Source organism: Pteropus vampyrus, unplaced genomic scaffold, assembly GCF_000151845.1.
Source record: "Pteropus vampyrus isolate Shadow unplaced genomic scaffold, Pvam_2.0 Scaffold337, whole genome shotgun sequence".
Lineage (NCBI taxonomy): Eukaryota > Metazoa > Chordata > Mammalia > Chiroptera > Pteropodidae > Pteropus > Pteropus vampyrus.
This window is the reverse complement of record NW_011889118.1, coordinates 256,456-281,006: the sequence shown is the minus strand read 5'-3', so window position 1 is coordinate 281,006 and position 24,551 is coordinate 256,456. Positions and strand designations below refer to the sequence as shown.

General features: G+C 38.9%; 1 protein-coding gene across 1 annotated transcript in view; it reads left to right on the top strand.

Annotated features, from left to right (window-relative positions):
* The window catches only part of LOC105304362 (voltage-dependent calcium channel subunit alpha-2/delta-3-like), a 676,581-nt gene that overhangs the window by 398,944 nt on the left and 253,086 nt on the right, over positions 1–24,551 (top strand). The window contains exon 9 of the mRNA XM_023522298.1: positions 8,520–8,594. Within this exon, the coding sequence (XP_023378066.1) occupies positions 8,520–8,594 (75 nt within the window). The remainder of the gene's footprint in view (positions 1–8,519; positions 8,595–24,551) is intronic.

The following is a 24,551-nucleotide window of genomic DNA, read 5'->3' as shown; positions in this document are numbered from 1 at the left end:
CTTGCCTTTATACCCATATTGTAATCACATGTATTTGAAAAGCAGGGCATTCTATCACCTATAGTTGACATTAATTTTTTAACTGGTCCCTTTTTGCTGGACATTATGCTTTTACTGATCTCTTTTCTACTCAAGAGTGCTACAGAGAATTGACCCATGCATTTGTATTTGCAAGGTTGTGTGTGCTTCTACTGAATAAAATCTAGAAGTGAAATTGCTGCACCAAAGGGCATGCACAGAAATATTATCAGAACATCCACTAAGTAGGGTATAATGTTTACATAATTAGAAACTGTATTAGTTGGCTCCATCTTTTGTAACAAAATACCATAGACTAGGTAGCTTAAACAATAGAAATTTATCTTCTCACAGTTCTAGAGGCTGAAAAGTCCAAGATCAAGGTCTGACAGGATTTTGTTGCTGGTGAGAATTCTCTTTCTGCCTTGCAGACAGCCGCCTTCCCTCTTTGTGCTCACGTGGCCTTTTCTTTGTATGTGCACATAGAGAAAGAGAAAGAGCATGCTCCCCTATGTCTTTTCTTGTAAGGGCATGATCCCATCACAAGGGCCCCACCATCATGATCTCATCTAACCCTAATTACATTCCAAAGGCCCCATCTCCAAGTATCACCACTTGGGGTTTAGGGCTTCAGCATAGGATTTAAGAAGGGAGGGGCACACACATTTGGTTCATAATACCAACATTTCGACATTCCAAAATAGGAGATTTGTAATTGGCAAATCATCATTTGCATTTCCTCGAACCGTCTCTCCCAATCCCAAGTGTAATTTACCAGTTTTGCCTTTCCAAACTGTGGTGGTGTTTTGTTTTGTTTTGTTTTGTTTTTCTCCATCACCTTCTGTTCCCATATGGACAAAACTGCTCCAGGAATATGATGTTTTTCTTTAATCTATTTAAAATGGTCACTTGCCTCTGTCTAGAGGGGGACTCCACTGCAGGCTGGTTTAAGTGCAAGGGGATGGAATATTTGAAACTCCACGCACAGTGCCCTGCCAGTCTGAGTACATTGTTCTTGTGGGCTGGATTCCATTTACGGGAGAGGACATTATCATTTCACCCTTCATCACCCTGTCAGCTTTCTCTTGCTTGCTAGGTAGATGTGTTTAAGGAGACGTTTCAGCGTTTTAGAGAGAAAGTAAAGAATATGATCTTTACATTCAGTTGGATGGCCTCGTGCATTGTAGGTTTTTGTTTGTAAAAATCTAATTCATCATTGCCATTTGATTTTCAGTGCCATGACGGGGAAGAGAGGGGATAGATTTAAGTAGCGGAAAAAGCTTTCCTTGGCCATTCCTGTCATTTTTGCATATTTGTATTAAGTTTATTGCTAAATGCATCTGATGTATTAAATTGAAAAGCTTCCAGTCCAGATCTTTCCAGAGAATAAACATGAAAAGATAGTGTTAAAAACTGTTTTAACTTTCATGGGCAGGGTATTACAGAATCTATCTAAGACTGATGAACTAAATGATTGAATTATAAAAGAATAGTTGAAATATGAGAGTGATTTTGTGCATTCTAAGTTAAAATTTAAGGTCAAACTACTGGTGCATGAAGAGAGATGTCTCTGACAAGAAGAAAGGCATATTTTTCTGATTCACTTTGAAGTCTAACTCCAAGCCATGCATTAAATTAACAATATTATCATAAAAATGAGGGTGCTAATTCTGTCCTGTTCAATGCTGAAATTTGAAAAATGATTTTACAGAAGTCTAAAGCCATGCATTAAATGAATACAGTATTAACTGGGCTGATATTATTAAATCAATTTAAATGCCTCCTGCAGCTCATGCTTGTGCAGAGTCGAATAGAGAAGAGCATCATTTGTTAGTTCAACCCAGAACTTTCTGGTGCCCTGGTTTTAATTTGCAGAATTTTCTTTAAAACCATTTCTTCAGTGCTTTGCCTGCTGTGGATTTGATTTTTAAAGTAATCGATTCCGTATTAAAAGTATGAGGATGGTATTTTCTTCCAGTGCTCATTTGTCCTATACTACTAATTATGTCCAGTCGTGTTTCAAATTACACAAGAAACTTTTGTAATGCAAAAGATCCCTGGGATTCCTTGTGTTCGTGAAAATATTGTAGGTTCATCTGCTTCATTACATAATCCTTATACATTTTCATTCTAAAGGTTATTTAATCAAAAGTGCACCAGTAAAACCATAAAAATATTTAATGGCATTCCAGCAATTCTACATCAGTTTTCTTGCATTGTATGAGCATGCCAACATTTTAATCTATGGATTTTGTGGAATTTAGGATTCTCTAAAACGTACCCACTCACTTCCTTAACTTTTTGTTTATTTATCTGTTTCTTGACAGAGGGTCTCTCTGTGTCAACCTCCCCACTCCCGCCCGCCCCGCCCCCCCTCCAGGCTTTGTTCCTCTTCTTTTCTGTCAGTAAACTTCTCTACAATGTTGCCTTTTTGTTTCTTTGTTCTGATTATTTATTCATTTAACAAATGCTATTGACTACTAAGAGTTATGTACTAGGGCTGTTTTTATAAATAAAGAAGGTGGGTTGTCTCCTCTTGTGGCCCTTGATGTTTTATGTGTGTGAGTGTCAGTGTGGGAGCAACCAGGAAGCAGGTCCTCACAGTAGACTGTGGCCAGTGCAGTTTTGGAGAGAGGCAGTGAAGGGGCCTGGGAGAGCACAGAGCTGTGGTGCTCAACCAGCTGGCATCTCAGTGATGGCTTCTTGGCAGAAGCGATGACTAAGTGAATACTTCAAGATAGGTAGGCATTAGCCAGGCATATGCAATGAGGTAGCACAGGAGGAAGGAGAACTGAGGAGGAAATTGCTGTTTTCAGGTTCTAGTAACTCCCGTCCCATAGCCAGGAAATGTAGCCCTGGTTCGACTGACTGAAAGGAGTTCTGGACTTATTGGAGTCAAGGTAAGTGTAAGAAGTGGAGTGGATGGATGGGCCTATTAGTGAAAAGAATGGGCCTGGACTGAGAGGGTCAAGCCGGATCACACAAGTCTGGTCCATCACATAGAGGGATTGAGACTTCATCTGGAGGCAACAGCACATGGAAGGAACCTCAGCTGCAGGGTGACATGTTGAGAGGTTCCCTTAAAGTCTCTCTCTTCTCAGTTGCGTCTTCCCTCCCCTCATTCTCTCTTTTTAGGCAACTAATGATTTTTTGTTAGGTCTGAAAGCTTCCATCGATTAAGTCCAGCTTCTAACATTAAGCAGGTTTCAGAATCCTCAATACCATCCGGAACCCAAAGTCAGCTAATCCTCTTCTCTCTGGTCTCTGGGCTGTGATTTATATAAGCCGATGTGGAGACACAATTCTACACTAGTGCTGAAGCTTGCGCGAGTCTTGGTGAGCGAGTCCAGCCCATTTGTTCTTTGTTTTTAGATCTTTCTCCAAAACATTCTGGCCATTTATTTAATAAAACTTAAAACTTACCTTTTCTATTTTAGATCATCATTGAAATTCCCATAGAAGATTTTGCTGTATCTTTAAAGTGGGAGATGTAGGGAATGCTTACAGAGATTGGGCAAATGAAGGAAGAGGAGGATGGCAATGTGTCCCTTGCTATCAGAGAGTAAAGTTTGGTGGTTGGCACAGAGGAGAGGGAGGTATAATTCCTGTGAGATGAGAGTAGTGGGGATGTAGTCTAACACTTGAAGAAAACCATGGCTTTATCTCAAGCCTTTTTTTTGGGGGGGGGCGGAATATACCACTGCAGCATCACAAATAAGCACTTTTTATCACGAAAAGGAAAAACAGATATTATCTTCAGATGTAACGAGCATATTCTTTTACTAATGAAAGCAAGAATAAGCAGTTCCTGATCACTCCACAGTGATGATCAAGTGCAAATTTAGCCAGTTTGTTGTATGCCTGGCATACCACAAGTGCTTAGCTAGCATTCAGTGAGCAAACACAGAAACAAAGGATTCCCTGGTAGACACCTTCCGGGAGAGGATTGGTGATAAGCTGGCTGCACTGTCTGGCTCACAGTCAGCCAAAGACCCAGGTCACTGAGAGGGTTCAGAGGGTGTCATGGAGTGGGACAGTATGTAGCCACACACTGTGGTGGTTTCTTTCTCTGGTATTTAGACAGTCACATGTGCCTACTGAAGCAGAACTGGTGAAGCAGTTCTCTCCAACAAATGCAGAGTCTGTGCTCTCTGGAAGAGGTCAGGAGCATGTGAGCCCTGTTCCAAAGAGTGAGTCATTGCCATCGCCCTCCACTGCCCATCCTTCTTAGCAAGTACCAGATCAGGTGAAGGGTACATCTGTCAGTCTTTGTCTCTGTGTAGCACACATCATATACATATTTTTTGTTTCTCTTACTTTTTTGTTCACTTACATCAGATGCTTTCTTTCTCTTTCTTCAGTGCCAAATTCTGTGTTGAGTCTACTGAATTATCTCATTTTATCCTCACAGTGAGATCATGAGGGAGGTACAATTACAATCCCCAATACAAACACTAAAGCTCGGAGAGCTGAGATATCTTGGCCAAGGTCACCCAGCTGGTGTGTGGCAGAGCCAGGATGTAAACCCAGCCTTTCTGTCTCAGTTGCCTTAGCTCTATTGCTCTACCCTATGTGAATCAGGGAAGGAGAACCAATCAGGCAAGGGAAGGGGAGAAGGAAACCAACAATGACTGGGGCCTTGTGTCTACAGCCATTTTTAAGCTCTTTAAGGGGTATAAGTTCTTTGTCCATCTCCTTACCATGTGGATGGGCCTGCTGGACCATCTCCAGGGCAGTCTGGACCCTCTCCTATTCTGCTAAGAGACTCTTCCCATTTCCTAGAAAATTCAAGAACAATTTACCACTTTGAGGGGAAAAAGGGCCGGTTGAGTTTCTCTTTAGGATTCAATTCTGGTAGTAGGAAGGAGAAAAAGCAAATACTGAAGACAGTTCCATCTGGCTGGTGATAATGTACATTGCAGCCTTTTCTTCCTTAGACTATTGCTATCTGATTGTTTAAGTAGGGATGAAGGAGAACGATTTATAAGGCCGTAATACCTTAGAGTATTGAGATGATCAGGTCTTCAGTTGTGTATTTAATATGGCCATCCCACATTATTATTTCCCAAAGTAGAAATCTAGGGAACATCCATAAACATGTAGCACTGAAAGGTTTCCAAATGGAGAGTTGCTGGGAGCCTGGAAGCAGTTCCACATGCAGGGCGCCCTTGGTTTCCCTCTTGGGAGGAGCTCTGGATAGCATGGTGAGCATGGACAGCCAATGGGCCTCCTTGGCACAGCCGCCTGCTGTGCACTGTTCCCTCACATAGACGGCTGAGCCTAGCTCCCTTTGGTGATACAGACCAGATTGCTCAGCATAGCTTTATCCTGATGCAGTCAAGGGAAATTAGTCAACTGCAAGCTTGGATGATGCCACTAACAAGCTGGCGGGGGTTCAGAAGAGCAGATTCCTCCACTGTGGCCACAGCTCACACAGTAACAGTGAGTATGGTTTTGATTATTGCACATGTTCCTCCCTGATGAGGGCAAGAACTTCTTGGTCTTCTTTACTTTTAAGTCCTCTCTGCAGCCCCCCACATGCACAGGCCTTTATATTAGCAAAGCAGTTTCAGATCTGTTGCCTCATTGAATCTTCACAGGGATCCCTGGAGGGTAAATAGAAGATGAATCAGCACCTTCTTATGTATGTGAATCTGGGATCAGAAAGGTTTAGTGACTTCCCTAAGACCACACAGTGAGTACATGGCAGAAATAGAAGTTGGACCTGTATCCCGACTCCCAATTCAGACTGTACAATCTCAAGAATCAATTTTGAGAGTGTGTATTAGGCAGAATGTAGATGAAATTTTAAAATTTACCTGAAAAGTGGAGTTGAACAGTTTGGGGCTAGAAGTTACAGATCGACCAAATGAATGTTGCTTCAGCATATAGGCATCTCATAACCCCATGGAAGAAGCCTGGAGGAGGACAGCGGCAGTTTTGGTACAGTGGTTCAGCAGTGTCATCAAGGACCCACACTGGCTCCATCTTTCTGCTCTGTCTTCCTTGAACTTTGCTGTCCACTTTTAATTTTGTCACTCATGGTTGCAAAATAACTTGCAACTGCACAGTAGTATCCCAAGCGGAAAGGAAGGCAGTCGATATAGGAGAGTTTTCCTTTAATGAAAAGAAAAGAATTTCATGGAAACTGCCCAGTAAACCACCACTTACATTTCATTGGCAGAGAATGAGTCACTTCACCACCCCTAACTGCTAAGACAGGCTATGAAAGCATGTATTTAGCAGAGGGGGACCGGATAGCTATGATTGGCTAAGACTGATTACACTTCAGGCGTTAGGAATGGATATACCGTCACCCTGAACAAAATCAGTCAACAGGAGAGGCAGAAAAGAGGGGAATGGCTGTTTTATTTTTTTTCCAGCAACTTCCAATGTTAGACCAATATGAAGTAAGAACTTTGGAGAAACTCTTCTTTAGCTTGGACTGTGCAGTTGCTTTCAGAATCTTGAGATGATGTTCCATTTGTTACCGAAAAGTTGCACTCCCATTGGTCAATGTCTGATTTCAGAATTGCATTAATGTATTTTTTCTCCTTGCTTCATTAGATGAGATTAAGCTCTAAGACCACTGAGCTATAATTTTTCAAATGCTTTTGTATGACTAGACCAAGAACAAAGGTTAAAGAAGGAGCAAACTTCAGACTGATGGGAAACACAGAGGCTTGGGGGCCAGACAGGAGAAACTGGGGGCTTTGGAGTCCTGAGGTCAATGGCTGTGAGGTTAGGCTGCCTGGGTTTGAATCTGGACTCCACTTTTATGTACTCCCTGGTGACTTTATGCAAGTACATCATCCTCGCTCTGCCTCAATTTCCCCACCTGTAAAGGGAGAGTAACTGGAAGTACTTACCCCATGAGGCTGAGATGTTCTGTGGTTGAAGTCTAGCCTGTGTCTAGATGAAGGAAGTGCTCAATAATGGTTAATTGCTGTTATTAGTATTAGCACTACTCCTGCTGGCTTGTATCTCAGCATGTGAAACCTGATGCATCTTAGTCGCTGTTGCAGCAGCTGAAGGTCTAGTCCTCTTCAGTCTGTTCCTGCAGCGTGTCCAGAGCAATTGTTTCAAGCTCATCTCTTTATTTCACTCTCTCCCCTGCTCACAACCCTCCATGGTCTTTGGTATCCACAGACTTAAAGTTCAAACTCTTTAGCCAGACTTTGCGTGAGATCTAGGCCTGTGAGAGAAATGGTCTGATTCCTTCCCTCTGGAGCTCTGCCTGGGACTTTGGTTGATGAAATGGAAGTGCCATGACACTCATTGAACAAATTGTTCTTGGACACCTACTGTGGGCTCAGCCATGTCCTTGTCACATGGAATACACTGAGGAACCAGACGTGGACTCTAACAATGTAGCCCCACCTTGTGGTGAGGGATCCAGGCACCAGGTAACTAGAATTTGGGAGTATGCAGGAGAGGAGCCTCACCTGCACAGCCTCAGGTGCACCAGAGGCTGCTTCCCAGAGGAGGCAGGAATGAGCTGACCTAGAGGATAAACCAGGAGTCAGTGGGAGATGCCAAAGTGAGGGCCCCATGCAGAGGGCCAGTGGTGGTAGGCCTGACAGGAAAGATGGGACATGTCAGAGGACAGAAAGCAAATTAGGGCTGGCTGGTGCTAAGTTCATGGAAAGGACTAAGTAATGAGTAAACGTGCTACAAAGGTCAATAGATACCAAGTGTGCAGAGCCTTGCCAAGCCCTGGGCAGATTCTTCTGAAAAGCAATGAGGAGCTGCAAATGCAATTTATAAGAGATAACATAATCAGATTTGTGTTTTGAAATGACCAGTCTAATGACAGGTGCAGGGAATCATTCTTGATGAGAGAAATGAAGATAAAATGCTCAAATTTCTACTTCTTAGTTGTGAGCTTTGGACAAAAACAAATGGTCTCCTTCTGGGTATTCAGGGGTCAAAAATGACTGGAAGGCTGGCACTGGCCTGTGTGGAGGGTGGTATCATTGTACACAAGCAATTTTATGACCAACACCCATGTAGCCCAAGAGTGATGAGCAAACATCAAGGCCTCTCCTCCATTCTGTCCTCACACATGTCTGACCAACACATGATTCCCTTGGCTCTATCAAGCGAAGACAGAGCTAGTGCTCTATCTGCCCACATCTGGGATGCTCTTTAGATCCCACCTAGACCACGTGTTGTCAGCCATGCCCAGGAAGCCCCAGTGTTTAGATTCATCCCTGAGGGGTTATTGTTTAGCTGTATACAGACTGAACACTGCCAGACACCAAAACATGCTCTAAAAGTTTCTTTTTCAAACAAGAAAAGAATAAAGTCTGTTTTTGGCACTTAAGCATGATTTTCTATAGGGACACCCACAGAAAATAGGACTCAAGAAAGTCACTTTATATGAATGAATCGAGCCTGTGATCATGCTGTTTTTGTTTATGTGTGTGTATTTTTAAATTATTAATTAGTACCTTTCAAATGCTTAATTGTTTCCTCTTGGCTGTTTCTTCCCTTTGCAGTATAACGAGGAGCTTCATTATGTAGAACCTTGCCTGAATGGAACGTTGGTGCAAGCTGACAGGACAAATAAGGAGGTAGGGCCTGCTGCTGGGTGGTTGCATCGGGGGTCATGGCACACCCTTATTGCTTTCACAGTGATCACTTATAATAATTCTGCCCTAATTTTTAGAAACTCATCAAATATACTGCCCTTTCGTTGAAGACCTCAAAGCCCTAGTGTGTAGAATATTTAGGAAGAGGCACAAATGAAATCATGGCAGTAAAATAATTGCATTGAGTTCAGATGCTCGCTAATTCTGAAACAATTGCATTGATTTTCTTTTTCTCTTGCTCTAAGCACGTTCTCTGTTATGCTTGATATCTGTGTTGACACTACTGAAAAAATATGACTCTTGCTGAGATTTTAAAGAAAATTGAAGCCACTTATTATATTATTATTGCATGTATTACAATTGATTAAATAATTGTTGGGGAAGCTATTGGGGTAACTTGTCTCCCAGATTAGAAGTTAAGCTTTATAAAGATAGGGATGATGTCTACTCTCTGCTATATCTTCAATGCTCTGAACGTTGCCTGCTCCATAAACATTGCAGAACCAAGTGAAGATAGGTTAAAAGAGGACCTTAAGAAATGGGATAGAAGTTTCCCTTCCACTTGGAGCATTCTAGGAAAATTCCAAGAATAGATTTCTATAAAATAAATCTTGTTTCCCTTTGGCCTTTTTCAGTTTCGTCAGTACAACCACCACAGCTACGAACACCACTCCTACAGAGCCAGGTGACAATTTAGGTTTAAGGTATAGCTGTAATTGCAACAATGTCACACCTCGTGGGACTCAGAGCTGCCATTACTCACATTGCTTTGTTGTATCTCCTCGTTGGTTACAATAAAGTAATGCTCCTCCCCTGGAGAACAGACCCCCATGAGGTGGCTGAGGACATTGGCCAACGTAGGCCTCTATGAGGCACTGTGCATGTGCTGGAGAGAAGCCCTGGCCCAAATGGCTAGGGAGCGGCATTGGTGCTGTCTTAGATGCAGGCATTAGAAGCACTCGGTTTGGGCATTTCTGAGGGAATGAACAACAGAAGATTGAGAAAAATTTATTACAACTAGAACACAGTGAGAGGGAAAAATTATACCAGGGTTAATATCCAAGCTTCGATTTGAAAGGGAAGAAATATTGTAATGAGCTTTGTTTTTAGGAGAGAGAAACAGGTACACTATAGTTCAAAGAACAAGTATATCTAGGGAGTGTTTGTTTATGGTCATTTTCTAGGCTAAGGTAGGCAAAAATGATATAAGCTTACAGGTAAATTTCTCTAGGGAATTTACTTTTGTTTGGTCATTACCTGGGTCTGGATTCCATCCCTTCCCCAATATACTAGCATTGGGATAGCTTCAGAGCCTTAAATAGGTGTCCAGTGATGGTGCTTACAACATTAAGTAGAAAAGGTGCTTAAAATGACCAAGGCCTTCCTTAGATAACATCCCAAATAAACAAAGGGCAGTTTGCTATTTGGAGATATGAAGTCTTATGAATGAAAAATTTGTTAGAGAAGGTGGGCTAGGAATTTATTTAAAATTACCTTTGAATTTATGAGTATTGAAGGTGGGAGTAGTTTTGAATATAAAAATTAATCCAGACTCTGATTCTGCCAATATAGAGTAGCCACATTTCAATTGGATTCTCCCTCTTACAACTAAAAATTTCTGTACATAACCCAATAGGTTATAAGTAGGTATACGAAGACTCTGCAAGGTGGAAAGAAGGTGAACTGCCTAGACTAAAGACATGGAGATGAGTTTCCTGGATTTCCTTATTAATTCTCATATATCTTGAATAGAGCAATTCAGATGCCTCCCACCTAAAACAACAACAGGCATAGATCAAAAGAAAAAAAAGCTTTAGAGAAAAGCCTGTTCCCTCTAGCTAAAGGACCAGGAAAAGGTAGCATATCAAAGGACAGTCTTTGAGACAATCCTTTCCTACTTCAGCCAAACACCAGTAGACCATCCTTCCACAGTTTCACTGGGGCTGAACAGGAGGTTGACCTTCCATCCCATCTACACCCCCTTGGGTCTTGTGCTACACCCCAACAGAGAGACTGACTGCTAAGAAAAAAGATTAAATAGGCCCCAGAGTATCAATTATAGAATACAAAATGCCATAGAATGCAATAAAAATATTTCTTGTTATCCCAAGAACCAGGAAAATCACATGAGTGAGAAAAGACAATCAACAGAAGCCAATATTGACATGAATCAGATGTTGAAATTGTCAGATTGCTTCAACAAGCAATTAGGAATTCTCTTGGAGCAAATGAAAAAATAGAAAATCTCAACAAAGAAATAGAAGTTACAAAAAAGAGCCAAATGGAAATTATAGAACTGAAAAATACAGTTACCAAAATAAAAAACTCACTGGATCAGCTCAACAGTAGAGTAGAGATGACAACAGATCAAATCAGTAAATGTCAGGACAGATCAATAGAAATTACCCAGTCTGAACAACAGTGAGAAAATGGACTGGCACAAAAGGAACAGAATCCCAGAGACATGCAGGACAATAACAAAAGAGAGAGCATTCATGTCATGAAAGTCCCAGGAGAGGAGGGAGAGAATGGGACTGGGTAGATATCTGAAGATATATTGGCTGAAAACTTCCCCAGATTAGTGAAAGGCATAACATAAACATGTATATTCAAGAGCCTGAGCAAATTCCAAATAAAGTAAATCCATGGAAAGGCACATTATAATTAAATATAATTATATAAGGGGGAAAAAAAACTTGAAAGCAGCCAGAGAGAAAGGGCATGTTACTTAAATTACTCATTTGAATGACAGCAGATTTCTTATGTGAAATCATGGACGCCATAAGGAAGTGTCACAGCATTTTTCAAGTACTGAAAGAAAAGAACTGTCAGCTCAGGATTCTGTATTCAGTGAAAATATCTTTCATGAATGATGGGGAAATAAAGACATTCTCAGATGAATGAAAACCATGAGAATTTACCAGTAAATCTACCCTTAAAGAATGACTAGAGAAGCTCACCAAATGGAAAGGAAATAACAGAAAAAGGCTTGAAACTTCAGAAAGGAAAGAACATTGGAATGGGTAAAAATAGGAATAAATATAATAGAGTATGCTAATTCTCAGGAGAATCCTAAATATATTTGATAGTTGAAGCAAAAATTACAGCATCATCTGATGTGTTCTCAATGTTTGTTGAGGAAGTACTTAAGACAATTATATATAAAAAACTATGGATGGTAAAGGGACCCGATTACAAGTGATTTCTTCATTTCACTGGAAGTGGTAAATGCTGATAACAGTAGCCCATGATGTTACATATTTATAATAACTAGGGCAACTGTAAATAAAACAATAAAAGAGGTATACTTAAAAATGACTTACAGGAATTTAAGAAAAGAGAAACAGGGTTGGGAAACAAAAAATGAACAGGAAAAAACCATAAATTGGCAGCCTTAAGCCCTTACATGATAACTAATTATCTTAGACATAAATGATCTAAACATACCAATCAAAAAATAGAGATTGCCCAAGTGAATTAAAAATATAATCCAGTCATATGCAGACTATAAGAACTTTACTTGAAATACAATGACATAGGTATGTTGAAAGTAAATGGATGGGAAAAGATATACAATGCAAACATTAATTTAAAAAAATAAAGGTGGTTATATTAATTTCAGGTAAAGCAGTCTCCACAGCAGAGAAAATTATTAGAGACAATGAGGGAAAATACAGAGTAATAAAAAGATTTATCCACCAGGAAGACATAACAAACCTAAATGTGTTTGGACCAAACTACAGGGTTTCAAAATACATGAAGCAAAAATTAATAGAGCTGGTGATTAGTGAAGTTGAAATCTTTTCATATATCTTTTGGCCCTTTGTATATGTCCTCTTTGAAAAATGTCTTTTCAGGTCACATGCCCATTTTTTAATTGGATCGTTTGCTTTTTGGGTGTTAAGTTGTATGAGTTCCTCATATATTTGGAGTATTAACCCCTTACTGAATGTATCATTGTTTAAGTTTCCACTGATAGATGAATGGATAGAGAAGATTTGGTACATATATGCAATGAAATATTACTCAGCTATAAAAAAGAATGAAATCTTGCATGTGCGACAATATGGATAGACCTAGAGAGTATTATGCTAAGTGAAATAAATTAGAGAAAGCAAATACCATATGATTTCACCTATACTTGAAATATAAAAAACAAAACAAATGAACAAAGAAAATAAAAAAACTCAGATACAGAGACAAATTGATGGTCGCCAGATGGGAGTGGGGTTATGGAAATGGGTGAAAAGGTGAAAAGGTTTAAGAAGTATAAATTGCCAGTTATAAAAACAGTCACAGGAATGTAATATACAGCATAGGGAAGATAGCCAATAATATTATAATAACTGTGTATGGTGTCAGGTGGGTGCTAGACTTATCAAAGTAGTAACTTCATAAGTTATATAAATGACTAATCACTGTGTTTTACACCTGAAACTAATATAATATTGTATGTCAATAGTAACTGGAAAATACATTTAAAAAATTAGTACAGCTGGGAGTAGAAATAAAAAACCTACAGTTATAGTTGGGGACTTGTACACTTCAGTCTTTAATTGATAGACCACTAAACTGAAAGTGAGCAGGGATATAGAACTGAACAATATCATCAACCAAAAAGATCTGAATAACATTTATAAAATAATCTACCCAACAACAACAGCGTATACATTCTTTTCAAGAATCCATGGAACATTAACCAATATAAAACGTATCTGGGGTTACAGTACAAATCTCAACAACTATAAAAGAGTTGAAATCATACAGAGTTTCTTCCCTGGGAATAACAGAATCTAACTAGTAATCAATAACAGAAAGACAACAAAACAATCTCCAAACACTTAGAAATGAAGTACACTACTTAATAGTCCATGGGTCAAAGAGGAAGTGGTATTAAAGGAAATTTTAAAAATATAAAACTAAATGAAAATGAAAAGACAACGTATCAAAATATGTGGGGAAAAGCTGTTACAGTTTTTAGAGAGAAATTGCTAGCATTAAAGGCTTACATTAGAAAAAAGAAAGCCTCAAATTAATAATCTAATTTTCTACCACAAGAAACTAGAAAATAGAGAGCAAAACAAACCCAAAGCAAACAGAAGGAAGGAAATAATAAAAAACAGGAATCAATAAATCGGAACCGGTTAACAGTAGAGAAAAATCAATGACACCAAAATCTGGTCCTTCAAAAAATTAAAAAAACAATAAACTTCTTTTAAGATTGATAAAAATAAAAGGAGAGAAGTCACAAATCACCAATATCGTAAATGAAACAGGGATTATCACTACAGATAATACAGTTATTAAAAGAATGTTAAGGAAACATTTTTAAACAACTTTACACTCTCAAATTAGAGAACTTAGAAGAAATGGACCAAATCCTCAATAATTACAAGCTACCAAAATCTAACCAAGATGAAATAGATAACCTGAATAGTCCTATAAATATTAAAGAAATTGAACACATAGTTTCAAATTTCAAAAAAAAAAAATCCTGAATTCCAGATGATTTCACTGGATAATTCTACCAAAAATTTAAAGAATTAACACCAATTTTACAGAATCTCTTCCAAAAAAATAGAAGAGGAGGGAAATTTCCCCCAACTCATTTTATGAGGCTAGTAGTTCCCTGATAAACCACCCAATGTACAGAATAAAACTACTGACCAATATCCCTCATGAACTTACAGCAAGAATCCTCAACAAAATTTTAGCACATCAAATCCAACAATATATATAAAGAATTAGACACCACCACCAAGTAGGATTTATTCCAGATATATAAGGCAGGTTCAACATCAGTGTCAAATCAATCCATGTAATTCATCATGTCAACAGGCTAAAGATGAAAAATCATATGATCATATCAATTAACTCAGTAAAAGCATTTGATATTATCTAACACACATTCACAAAAATATCAGCAAAACAAGAACAGAGGTATCTTCTTTAGATTGATAAAGACCACCTATAGATAGTGTTAGACTTAATAGTAAAAGTTTGAAAGCTTTTCCTTTTAAGATCAGAACAGGCAAGGGTGTCTACACTCACTATTCTTATTAAATGTAGTGTTGTAAGTTCTAGCCAGTGTAATAAAATTAGGAAAAGAAATAAAAGGCATAGAGGTCAGAAAGGGAGAAATTAAACTATCCCTATTTTTAGATGACGTGATTGTATGTGTAGAGAATCCCAAAAAATCTACCCCAAACGCAAAGCCCCCAAAACTCCTAGAACTAGTAAATGAGTTCAGCAAAGCAACATATACAAGATAAACACACAGAAACCAATCACATTCCTTATACTAACAATGAACAAAGGGAAACCTAAATTAAAAAAAAAATACTATTTATAATTACTCCAAATATATAAACTTAATAAAACATGTATGGGCTCTGGATGCTGTAAATTACAAAATACTGATGAAAGAAACCAAAGAAGGCCTAAATAAATGAAGGGACTTACCATGTTCATTGATGGGAAGACTCAGCATAGTAAAGATATCAATTCTCTTCAAATTGATCTGTAAATTGAATAGATTACTATCAATCCAAGCAAGGTTTTTTGTAGACGTAGACAAGGACATTCTAAAATTTACATAGAAAGGCACAGAAAAAGAATAAAATAGGAAGAATCAGTCTACTCAATGTTAAGACCCACCAATCAATACAGTGTGGTATTGACTGAGAAGTAGAATATAGATCAATAGAATAGGAGAGAAAACTGAGAAATATACCTACACAAATATGTCCAACTGATTTTTGATAAAGGTACAAAAGTAAATGAAGGAAGGATATCCTTTCAACAAATGGCATAAAGCATTTGAACATCCGTAAGCACAAATAATAATAACAACAACAAAACACACAAAAGCAAAAAACAAAAGTAGAACAAAAGTGACCAAAAAAACCTTAACCTTGACCCACATCTCACAACTTAAACAAAGTTTAACTCAAATGAATCAAAGACTTAAATGTGAAATGTATAACTATGACACTCTCTGAAAAACAAAGTTGGAAAAAATTTTCAGAATCTAGGGCCAAAGAGTTCTCAGGCTTGACACTAAAAGAACAGTCGATAAAAGGAAAATTTAATATAATGGATGTCCTCAAAATTAAAAACAAAACAATTTAAAAAACTTGCTACATGAAAGACCCTGCCTACTGACAGGACAGAAAGATATGTCTTCTCCCAAGCTATAAAATATCTTCTCCCAAGGTATATATTGGGAGTTATATGCAAACCAAATACCAGATAAAGAATGAATATATAGAGAATTTAAAATTAACTTTGAAAACTCAACCATGAAAACAAACAATCCAATTAGAGAATGGCAAAAGACATGAAGAGACATTGTGCTGAAAAGGATGGCAAGTAAGTACATGAAAAGATAGCCAGTGTCATTGGCCATTAGAGATATACAAACTAAAACCATAATGAGATATCACTACACATCTATCAGAATGGCTAGAATAAAAGAGTTAAAAGAATAAAAAACACTGATGCTGGTGAGCATGTGGGGAATTTGGCTCACTCATTGGTAGTGGGAATGTAATATGATACCGCCACTCTGGCAAACATTTGGCAATTATGATATGACCCAGCATTTGCACTTTTGGGCATTATCTCATGAAAAGTTATGTCCACACAAAAACCTGTACACAAATGTTCATAGCAGCTTAATTCATAATAACCTAAAACTGGAAACATCCCAGGTATCCTTCAGTAGGTGAATGGTTAAACAAACTGTGATATATATGTACTATGATATATCACTGAGTAATTAAAAAAAACTATTAATATATACAATAACTTAGATTAATCTTTAAATCTTTGGGAAATTATTCTGAGTGAAAAGTCAATCCCAAAATGATATATACTGTGCGATTGCATTTTTGTAACATTTTTGAAATGACAAAATTATAGAAATGGAGAACAGATTAGTGGTTGCCAGGGGTTAGAGGTGAGAGTGGGGAAAGGTCAGTGGCTATAAAAGGGCAGCATGAGGAATCCTGTGGTGATGGGACTGTTCAGAATTTTGACTGTACAGGTCGTGATATTGTATCATAGTTTTGCCACATGTTATTAGAGATTGCTGGGTAAAGGGTATATGGCATCTTTCTGTGTTATTTCTGACAACTGCATGTAGACCTGTAATTATCTCAAAACAAAAAGTTTAATTAAAAATAATCTGAAGTATATGAAGAACTCTTAAAAAGGGGTATTATCAAATTAGTGTGAACAGTTGAACGATATGTATTAGGTTGCTTTAGTTATATGTAAAAAAAATGCTGATTGCAGTTGCCGTATTCTTACCTGATGGATCTTTTAATTTGGGGAAAATCTCAGAAGACAAAACATTTCTTTTTCTTTGTGGTTTTTGGGATATATTAAAACAAAGGTGAGCTCCTTTGGGTTAATTTGAACCAACTTCCATTTTTATCATCAAATTAATGTTAGTCCATGTACATTCAGGACTCACTTAGTGGCATGGGACACAGAATAGCAAATTCTTAAAAAACAAAATGGAAATTTATTATCAGCCCACCTAACTGAAAAGTTTTGCAGTAGAAGGACTGCACCCTTAAATGTAATGTCAGAAGTCATTGGCGCTCTCTTCGGCCACCTCCCCTATGTGTCTTCTGTGTACTGACTGATTCTGCTAGATCAGGTGCCCATTGCATCTCCAGTGGGTGAAGCAGCCCAGCCAACAGCCTGATCCAGGTGTCTGCAACTATGACTAGGAGGCAAGCCGGTGTTATACAAACCTGCTTGATTTTCCAGAAGGAAAAGACTGTACAACCAGTCCACTGCCCATGAGGTAGATACTCAGAAGAAGCATGAATGAATGAATGAATCAATCAATCAATAGATGAGCCACTTGGGAGAGGAATCTGGTTGAAATTTTCTGGTTTGTTTCAATAGAAGATTTACAAAACACTGAAAACAAAAGCCTAAAACTCATTATGTTTTTAATATGAGGACAATCTGAATTAGATTGTAGATGAAATGCTCTGATTTCAGGATTGGCAATCTTCACTAGCCTGCCTAGATCAGGCTAAATTCCCTGAATGGCAGCTTGGAAGCCATTTTCTCGTGTTCTTTGTGAAACAAGGACAGAGGATTATGATCTTCTGTATAAAGCTGTGTAGAACTGGCCCTGTGTGCACTGAGGCTAGCTTTCCATCCTCTGAGTTCAATAATTCTAACTAGAATGTGACAAATCCTTTGGGATATTTCATTCTTCACTTAAATATCCACATGTATGCTGCCGAGTTCTCATGATTGCCAAATAAGTGAGGTTTTTTTCTCCCTATACCTTTTTATCTTATGACTGTTTCCCTGGTGGCCGCTGTGATGTTACTTCCAGTTAATGAAAGGGCTCCCAGGAGGTGGCATCTGGGATTATTACATCATGAACCTTTAGTCCAATGACAGCTAAATCTGATTTCACAATACACAGCTAACTGCCTAAAAAAAAAAAAAAAAATCAGAAGTTGATAATTTTAATTAAAACAGTACTTGATGAAATTCATTTTAAATTTTGAAAGAGGAGTGAGATAATCTCAATGAGTCTTAAAATAGAAGAAAATGGCTAGGGTAAAAATGCTAGCCTTGGTCAAACTAAGTGGTCCTGGTTCATAGATTTCCTATGATTTTGCTTAAAATACCACATGACAGACACATCATCCCTGAGGAAGTGATCTTGAGGTTCTAAGTTTTTGTTTTTGTCTTTCAAAAGTATTGTTTACTGTCTGGAGAGAATTTTGTTTTGCTGCTTTATGTACCAAATAACTCACATTTATTTTCTTTAATGGGGGGGGGGGAAACCATGACAAATTGGGTGAGCCTGGATCTCAAATATAAAATTTAAATGAGTAAACTCTTATTGTAATCTACTTCAGACCTTCTGAACCATTCACCAGACCTTAAAATGAACCTTCTGTGGTCTCTCTAGGGCAAGGGAGGAAAGAGAGTGATATGGTTTTTCTCTGGTTTGTAATGAAGATGTTCCAAAATCCACTGAATTTCATGGCTCTGTTTAAGATTTATTTGCGAATATTTGTTGCAAAATCAACCTATCTTAAAAACCCATGTAACTCTCATCTTCCTCCTTAGTTTTGATCTTTTCCCAGGAAATCACTGAATGTCCATGATTAACAAAAGTGCGCACATCAGAGTTCCTGCTTTCCCCCAGTGCCGTTTCTTCCAGCCCGAGCTTTGTCAAAGGAGGCACCCTTGGATTTTAAAACTTCCCACATCTCACCGCTGGCTGTATGGGCATCCAATATACAGTTTGCCAGTGATATGGGAGTGAGAGGCATGTTATGAACTGTAGGCAGAAAGTAACCCTTGTGCATATCAGTGAATGTTGCCTGCCTAAATACTAAGGGGGATAAAGTTTGCAGAGAAAAAACATTAACCCACTTTTATTCAATTCAAAACTAGGAAGAAGTAGTTAGAATTGCATTGCTTTTAAAATGTCATGGGTACATTAAAAGTGACTGACATAGAAAAATAATTGGGAACATCTTAAATGTAAACACATTCTTCTAGATCCAATATAACCGAACAATGCATACTTCAATAGGAACAGGGTAGGTTTATGTATATTAACCATGGAAGAGTAACAATGGTGTGTAGTTAGGTTCAAATAAAGTAACTTGAAGAATAGTATGTTTTGTGGTTTGTATATTGTTTAAAGATTGCAACAAAGGAGGGAAGAAGGAAAGGAAAGGAAATGGAAGGAAAGAAGATGGAGGGAATGTGAAGGGAGAGAAGGAAGGAAGGAAAGTAGGTGAGGGATGCAGGCGGTACATTTGATAAATTTCTCTTCTTAAAAATTGGACTAAGAACATTAACATGAGATCTCATTTAACAAATTGTTGAGTATTCAATACAGTATTAGTAGCTATAGACACGTGTTGTACAGCAGCTTTCTAGAACTTACTCATCTTGCATAGCTGAAACTTTATACCCATTGAGCAGCAGATGTCTTTACACTGAGCCCAAAACACTTTTGCCATCAGAAATAAAATATTTTTAATATCAGTTTCCTATTCTTGAAATTAATACAAATGTTTTTTTTGAAAAAAAACACCGTTAGTGCAGGTCTATAATACTAACCCAATTGTTTTTCTATGACTGTGAGGATGTCCTTCTTGCTAATTTCCAGATAGGGTTTTCCTTTGTCATTTAGACTTATTTTTGCTTATGAAGGGCAAGAGATATAGCCATATTTTAAACCTATATCACCCTTTTGGTTTAAATGAGTTTGAATACTGCTTTACTGTGATTCAAATGATTCATAAGCAAATGTTTTCTCGTTCCTTGTGTAGTAGCCTTGTAGAAATAAAGTTACCAAAATGATAATCTAGGGACTGTTTTCATGGGAGACGTGTCCCAGAAACTAAACTTAATTATTTTCCCTCTTTATATTTTATTATATATTTATATTAACTTGATAAACTTTATTTATTGGAAATCGCCAGGCCAGTGCTGGAGAACCATCTAGATTAACCAGTATTTGCCAATGCATAGTTTGCATTAAAACCAATAATATAGTGCAAAAATATTTTTGTTAATCTTCAGTATAGTGTGCTAATTGTTAATTCCTTATATGAGTCTAGATCAGGTGTAAGCAAACTTTTTTGGTTAAGGAGCAGGTAATGATTATTTTAGGCTTTGTGGGCCATATGGTCTCTGCTTTAACTACTCAACTTTGCTAGTAGGTGCACACGATTAGTAAGCGGAACCATATCACCAATACATCTTATGTTCCAGATACTATCCTTCTACCATCCTCACTACCTGAGAAGGTAGACTTACCTTTTTGGCATGGTTCAACACTACTGCATTCTTTTAAAGTCTTGCTGTGTAGAGAAAAGCCTAATTCAGATTTAAGTTATAAAGGAGTACTATTGAATGTGATGTGGTGGGGACATCTATGTGATATGGCATCCTTACAGAGTTGGGGTGCCCACCTAAGTAGAAAGGGCTGAAACACTTGTTTGTGAAGTATGAAATCAAAGATAATCCAAAAATTTATTTGTCATTTATCTCTACTCAAGCGGGAATTTGTTGAGTTTTTTATCTTGGACTTCTCTGTGGCTATGCATGGCAGGTCTGCTGCAAGTTCTGTGTGTGTGTCTGTGTGTGTGTGTTCCTCTTGGTTCTACTACTCAGCTAGTGAGGTGACTTTGGGCAAACTGCCTTCCTGCTGTTGCTTGGCAATGACCCTGTGGTTTGTGCCCCTGCCATTTCTCCCAGTTCCCAGTCAGGAAGCACAACGGAGACTGCCTTTTGTAAATTCTGTCCTCCGATCCTCATGCTTCAGTGGCCATGCCTTGATTTGCCATGTGACAGCTGTTTGGATCTCAATAGCATCCATGCCTTTCCCATGTCTCACCTCAGCATCCCATCCAACATGCAGACAGCCCTCTTACCAAGGCTTCTTCCCTGGTGCCGGTCATGATGTCTCAAATTCTGTGGAGCTCTGTGGTAGTACTGATGAAAAGCTGATCAAATCTTGAGCCCCCAGGGGGGTAGTTATATTCCCAGATATACTTGGCTTCCTTATCATAAGTGTTCACACCTCATTTACCCCAGAGCTCACAGATCTGTTTTCTAATACTACAGTAAGGGAGCAAAGCTATTTACTCTATATGGGATCTCTCAAATCTCACTTAAAGACTGTTTATTCTTACTTGGCACACAATTTAACCAATTTAGTTATTAGCCAATAATGATAATAATGATTGGGTAGAGAGAGTGGGACAAGAAAAACTATCCAGGGACATCTTTCTCTTTCAGCACTCCCCATCCCAGGAACGGTTCCACCATTTATCCAAATACCAAAAACAAACATAAACCTACAGGCCATCCCGAGCCCCTTCCTCAGTCTTCGAGTCCCACTGATTCCCCCTCCTCAGCAGTCTCCAGCCTCTGCCACATCTCTGCTCCAGCTGCCCCTCTCCAGCTCCCAGTTCTCGCCATCATCATCTTCCCCTACATCTGGCGGGGGTCCTGGTGAGCCTCAGAGCTGCTCTGTGCCTTCCCTGCTTACATTCCTTCATCACCTCCCCATTGCTCTTTGGAAAGGGCAAACTCCCTATTAATAACTAGAAAGAGGATACTTCCCCATTTGCCCAGCAGGACAGTCTCCATATATGTCAGTTGTCGAGGCCTAATTTGTAAGAGTGCTACCTTTTACTCTCAGAAGCATCACCACTTGGAAGATTGATTTTTTAGTCCCCTCAGTATTAAGTCTTCCATGATACACCTCCTGTCTTTCTATCCATTTTCATCTCTTGCTATTATGACATTTCCCCCCATCCCTCCTCTCCACCAACTTTCCCTCCCTCTTTTCTTCCCTCTTTCCTCTTGATACAGCCATATTGAAATTCCTCTATTCTTGAAGTCACCATGCACCCTCTTAAAACCAGGACTTTACGTAAGTTCTGTTTCCCTTTCTGGAGCAAACTGCCTCTTTTCCTTCCTATTCTCCCACATCTCCTTTGACCAGGTAATTCTTCTTCATTTTCTGATCTCAGATAAAAACATATTACCTTTAGAACACTTTCCCTTGCCACCTGAGAGCTTCCTCAGGAGGCCATGTGGTGACCTGGTTTCTCTCTGCTCTCCCCACTGGCCAGAGTTTCCTGGATGACGTTGCAATCACCACTGCTTCCAGTGCCTCCAGCATAGGACTAGGCTGTCCATAAAGAACATTGAAGGAAGGAAGGAAGGAGCACATCACATCAAGTCTGTCTCCTGATCAAAACCCTCCCAAGGTTTCCTGTGGCACCTAGAATGGAATCTAGCTTGTTCCCAGTGAGTGCAAGGCCTTGGGGGATGTTGCTCTGCCGGCCAGTGTGTGCTCTCCTCCCACTCTGGGCATACGAAGCCTCCCGGCAGTTTCTTTGCCATCCTGCTCTATTCTATGCCCATCCCCACCTCCTTAGAGCCCTGGCACCAGTTCTTCTGCCTGGAAAAAAAAGATAAATACTCCTTTTTTGTTAGGTCTCAGCCGAAAGCTCACATTCCCTGATCCCCTCCTGCATGTCACCCTGGTCTGACTCTTGTGAACCTTGATGACAGATATTTTTGTCTTTTTATTTACTTGTTCATTTGTCTGTCTCTTACCCACCTTTACCACAACCTGAAAGTCTTCTCTATAGACACAAATATTCTGCAGTTTATTTTGTTACAGCTCTTAGAAGGGGCCCTAACCCATCAAAGGAGCTCAGATCATACTAACTAAATAGGTGACTGAATGGAGAAAGGAATATTAGTTTCCTCATCTTGCTCTAGCTTAAAACAGAGTCTTAGGTCTTGAAAGTATAAAGAAAAGCTAGAAGTAGGCAAATTGACAGCTGAAAAGTGGGAGCTCATAGCCTGATGTTTAGGGGTAGGGGGAAGGAGACCAAAATCTGTTCAGATCAAATAGCCAGGAGTACTCAGGCAACAGCTTGGGGTGTCTAGGATTTTGATAGAAGTTGCAGCAACATATGTACATCCATTAGAGTTACTGTTCAGCATGACAATGAGTCATTGGGGTGAATTTAAATTCTGATCAATAGTCTTTGTTTTGAATAGAGGAGATGAGTAATTTTAGAGGTGGCCACACCTAATGGTTAAGAAGTAGGTTAGTGTAGCTGTGAGTCCTGGCTACAGTGACTAGCTGTGGGGTAGTGTGTGTGTCACCTCATGTCTGCAAGCTGGCCTTTTTTCTATCTATAGAATGAGGGTCAATAGGATGCTTCCTTCCTATATTATCACATAGGGCCAGGGGAAGATTTACTGAAAGAGGAGCTTTAGAGCATTTGTATGGTACCCAGCATCTTAACAAATGTGAGTGGTTAATTATTTACTTAAGTAATAATGATTATTAATGCTTTCCTAAGAAGTGTTTCTGCCCCAAATGGTTCACATCTAGAAAGATAGAACATATAAAGGATAAACTGCAGTTTTCAGAGCAAGCCACTTCCCAGAGCATTCCCAGAGAGACCAGCCCTTGTGCAACAAGTTCTCATGTGTGTGCGTTATCACCAACACATCCACCTTTTGACATTTTTAAGGAAACACCCAAACCACTAAGCTAGAATGTGCTGTCCATGACTTCATAAATATTTAGCTAATAACAATGAGAATTTTACCTTAAAATGTGGCACAGAAATAGGTTGGCACTTGGATGTACACATGTGTCCTTGGCCATCAGTAAATAGAATAGTCTCTATGTAAACTGACTAAATGACCCAGAGCATCTAGCTTCACCTATGCATCACTCCAGGGACTTATGAGAATAATACAATTGTGACTATGGTCGTGAGGCTCCAGGGTTTTCGTCAGCATCTAATATCCGAGAAACCCCTATCTTACACTAAAATCCATGTTATTTTTATGGAAGGTGCCACTAATAGGAAGATACAAAAGAAAGTGCAACTGGCAAGAGGTTCCCACCGTGCATATTAAAATCCTGTCCTGTTGGTGGCCTTTAGGTATAGTCTCCTCGGCTCCTTTATTTATAACAAATAAGAACATTGCCAGTGTGACCAAGATGACAGGAACATTATCATGCCTTCCTCACGCTTGGGTTAGGACTCCTTACTTTTCCAAACCTCACCTTCTCTCTTCATACATTTGGTCATCACCAACTCTGTAGGAGCGGAAATCACATCCTGCCATCTCCTATTTTATGTTGGATGAAATGAATCCTGGGTGACTTGCTCGGAATAAAAAGCCATTAGGAGCAACCACATTAAAGTGTTATTTGTCAATCAAAAAATGGTCAAATGTGAGCCATTTCATGAGGGCATCCTGATAGTTCATCCTTCCTCTTAGATGTTGCTGTGGCTGGTTCCTGTTAATTGGAGGTGACCTTGGGTGTAACCCATGTGCTCCAATTAGTTGTGTTAAGGATTCAATTAATATCACTATTAA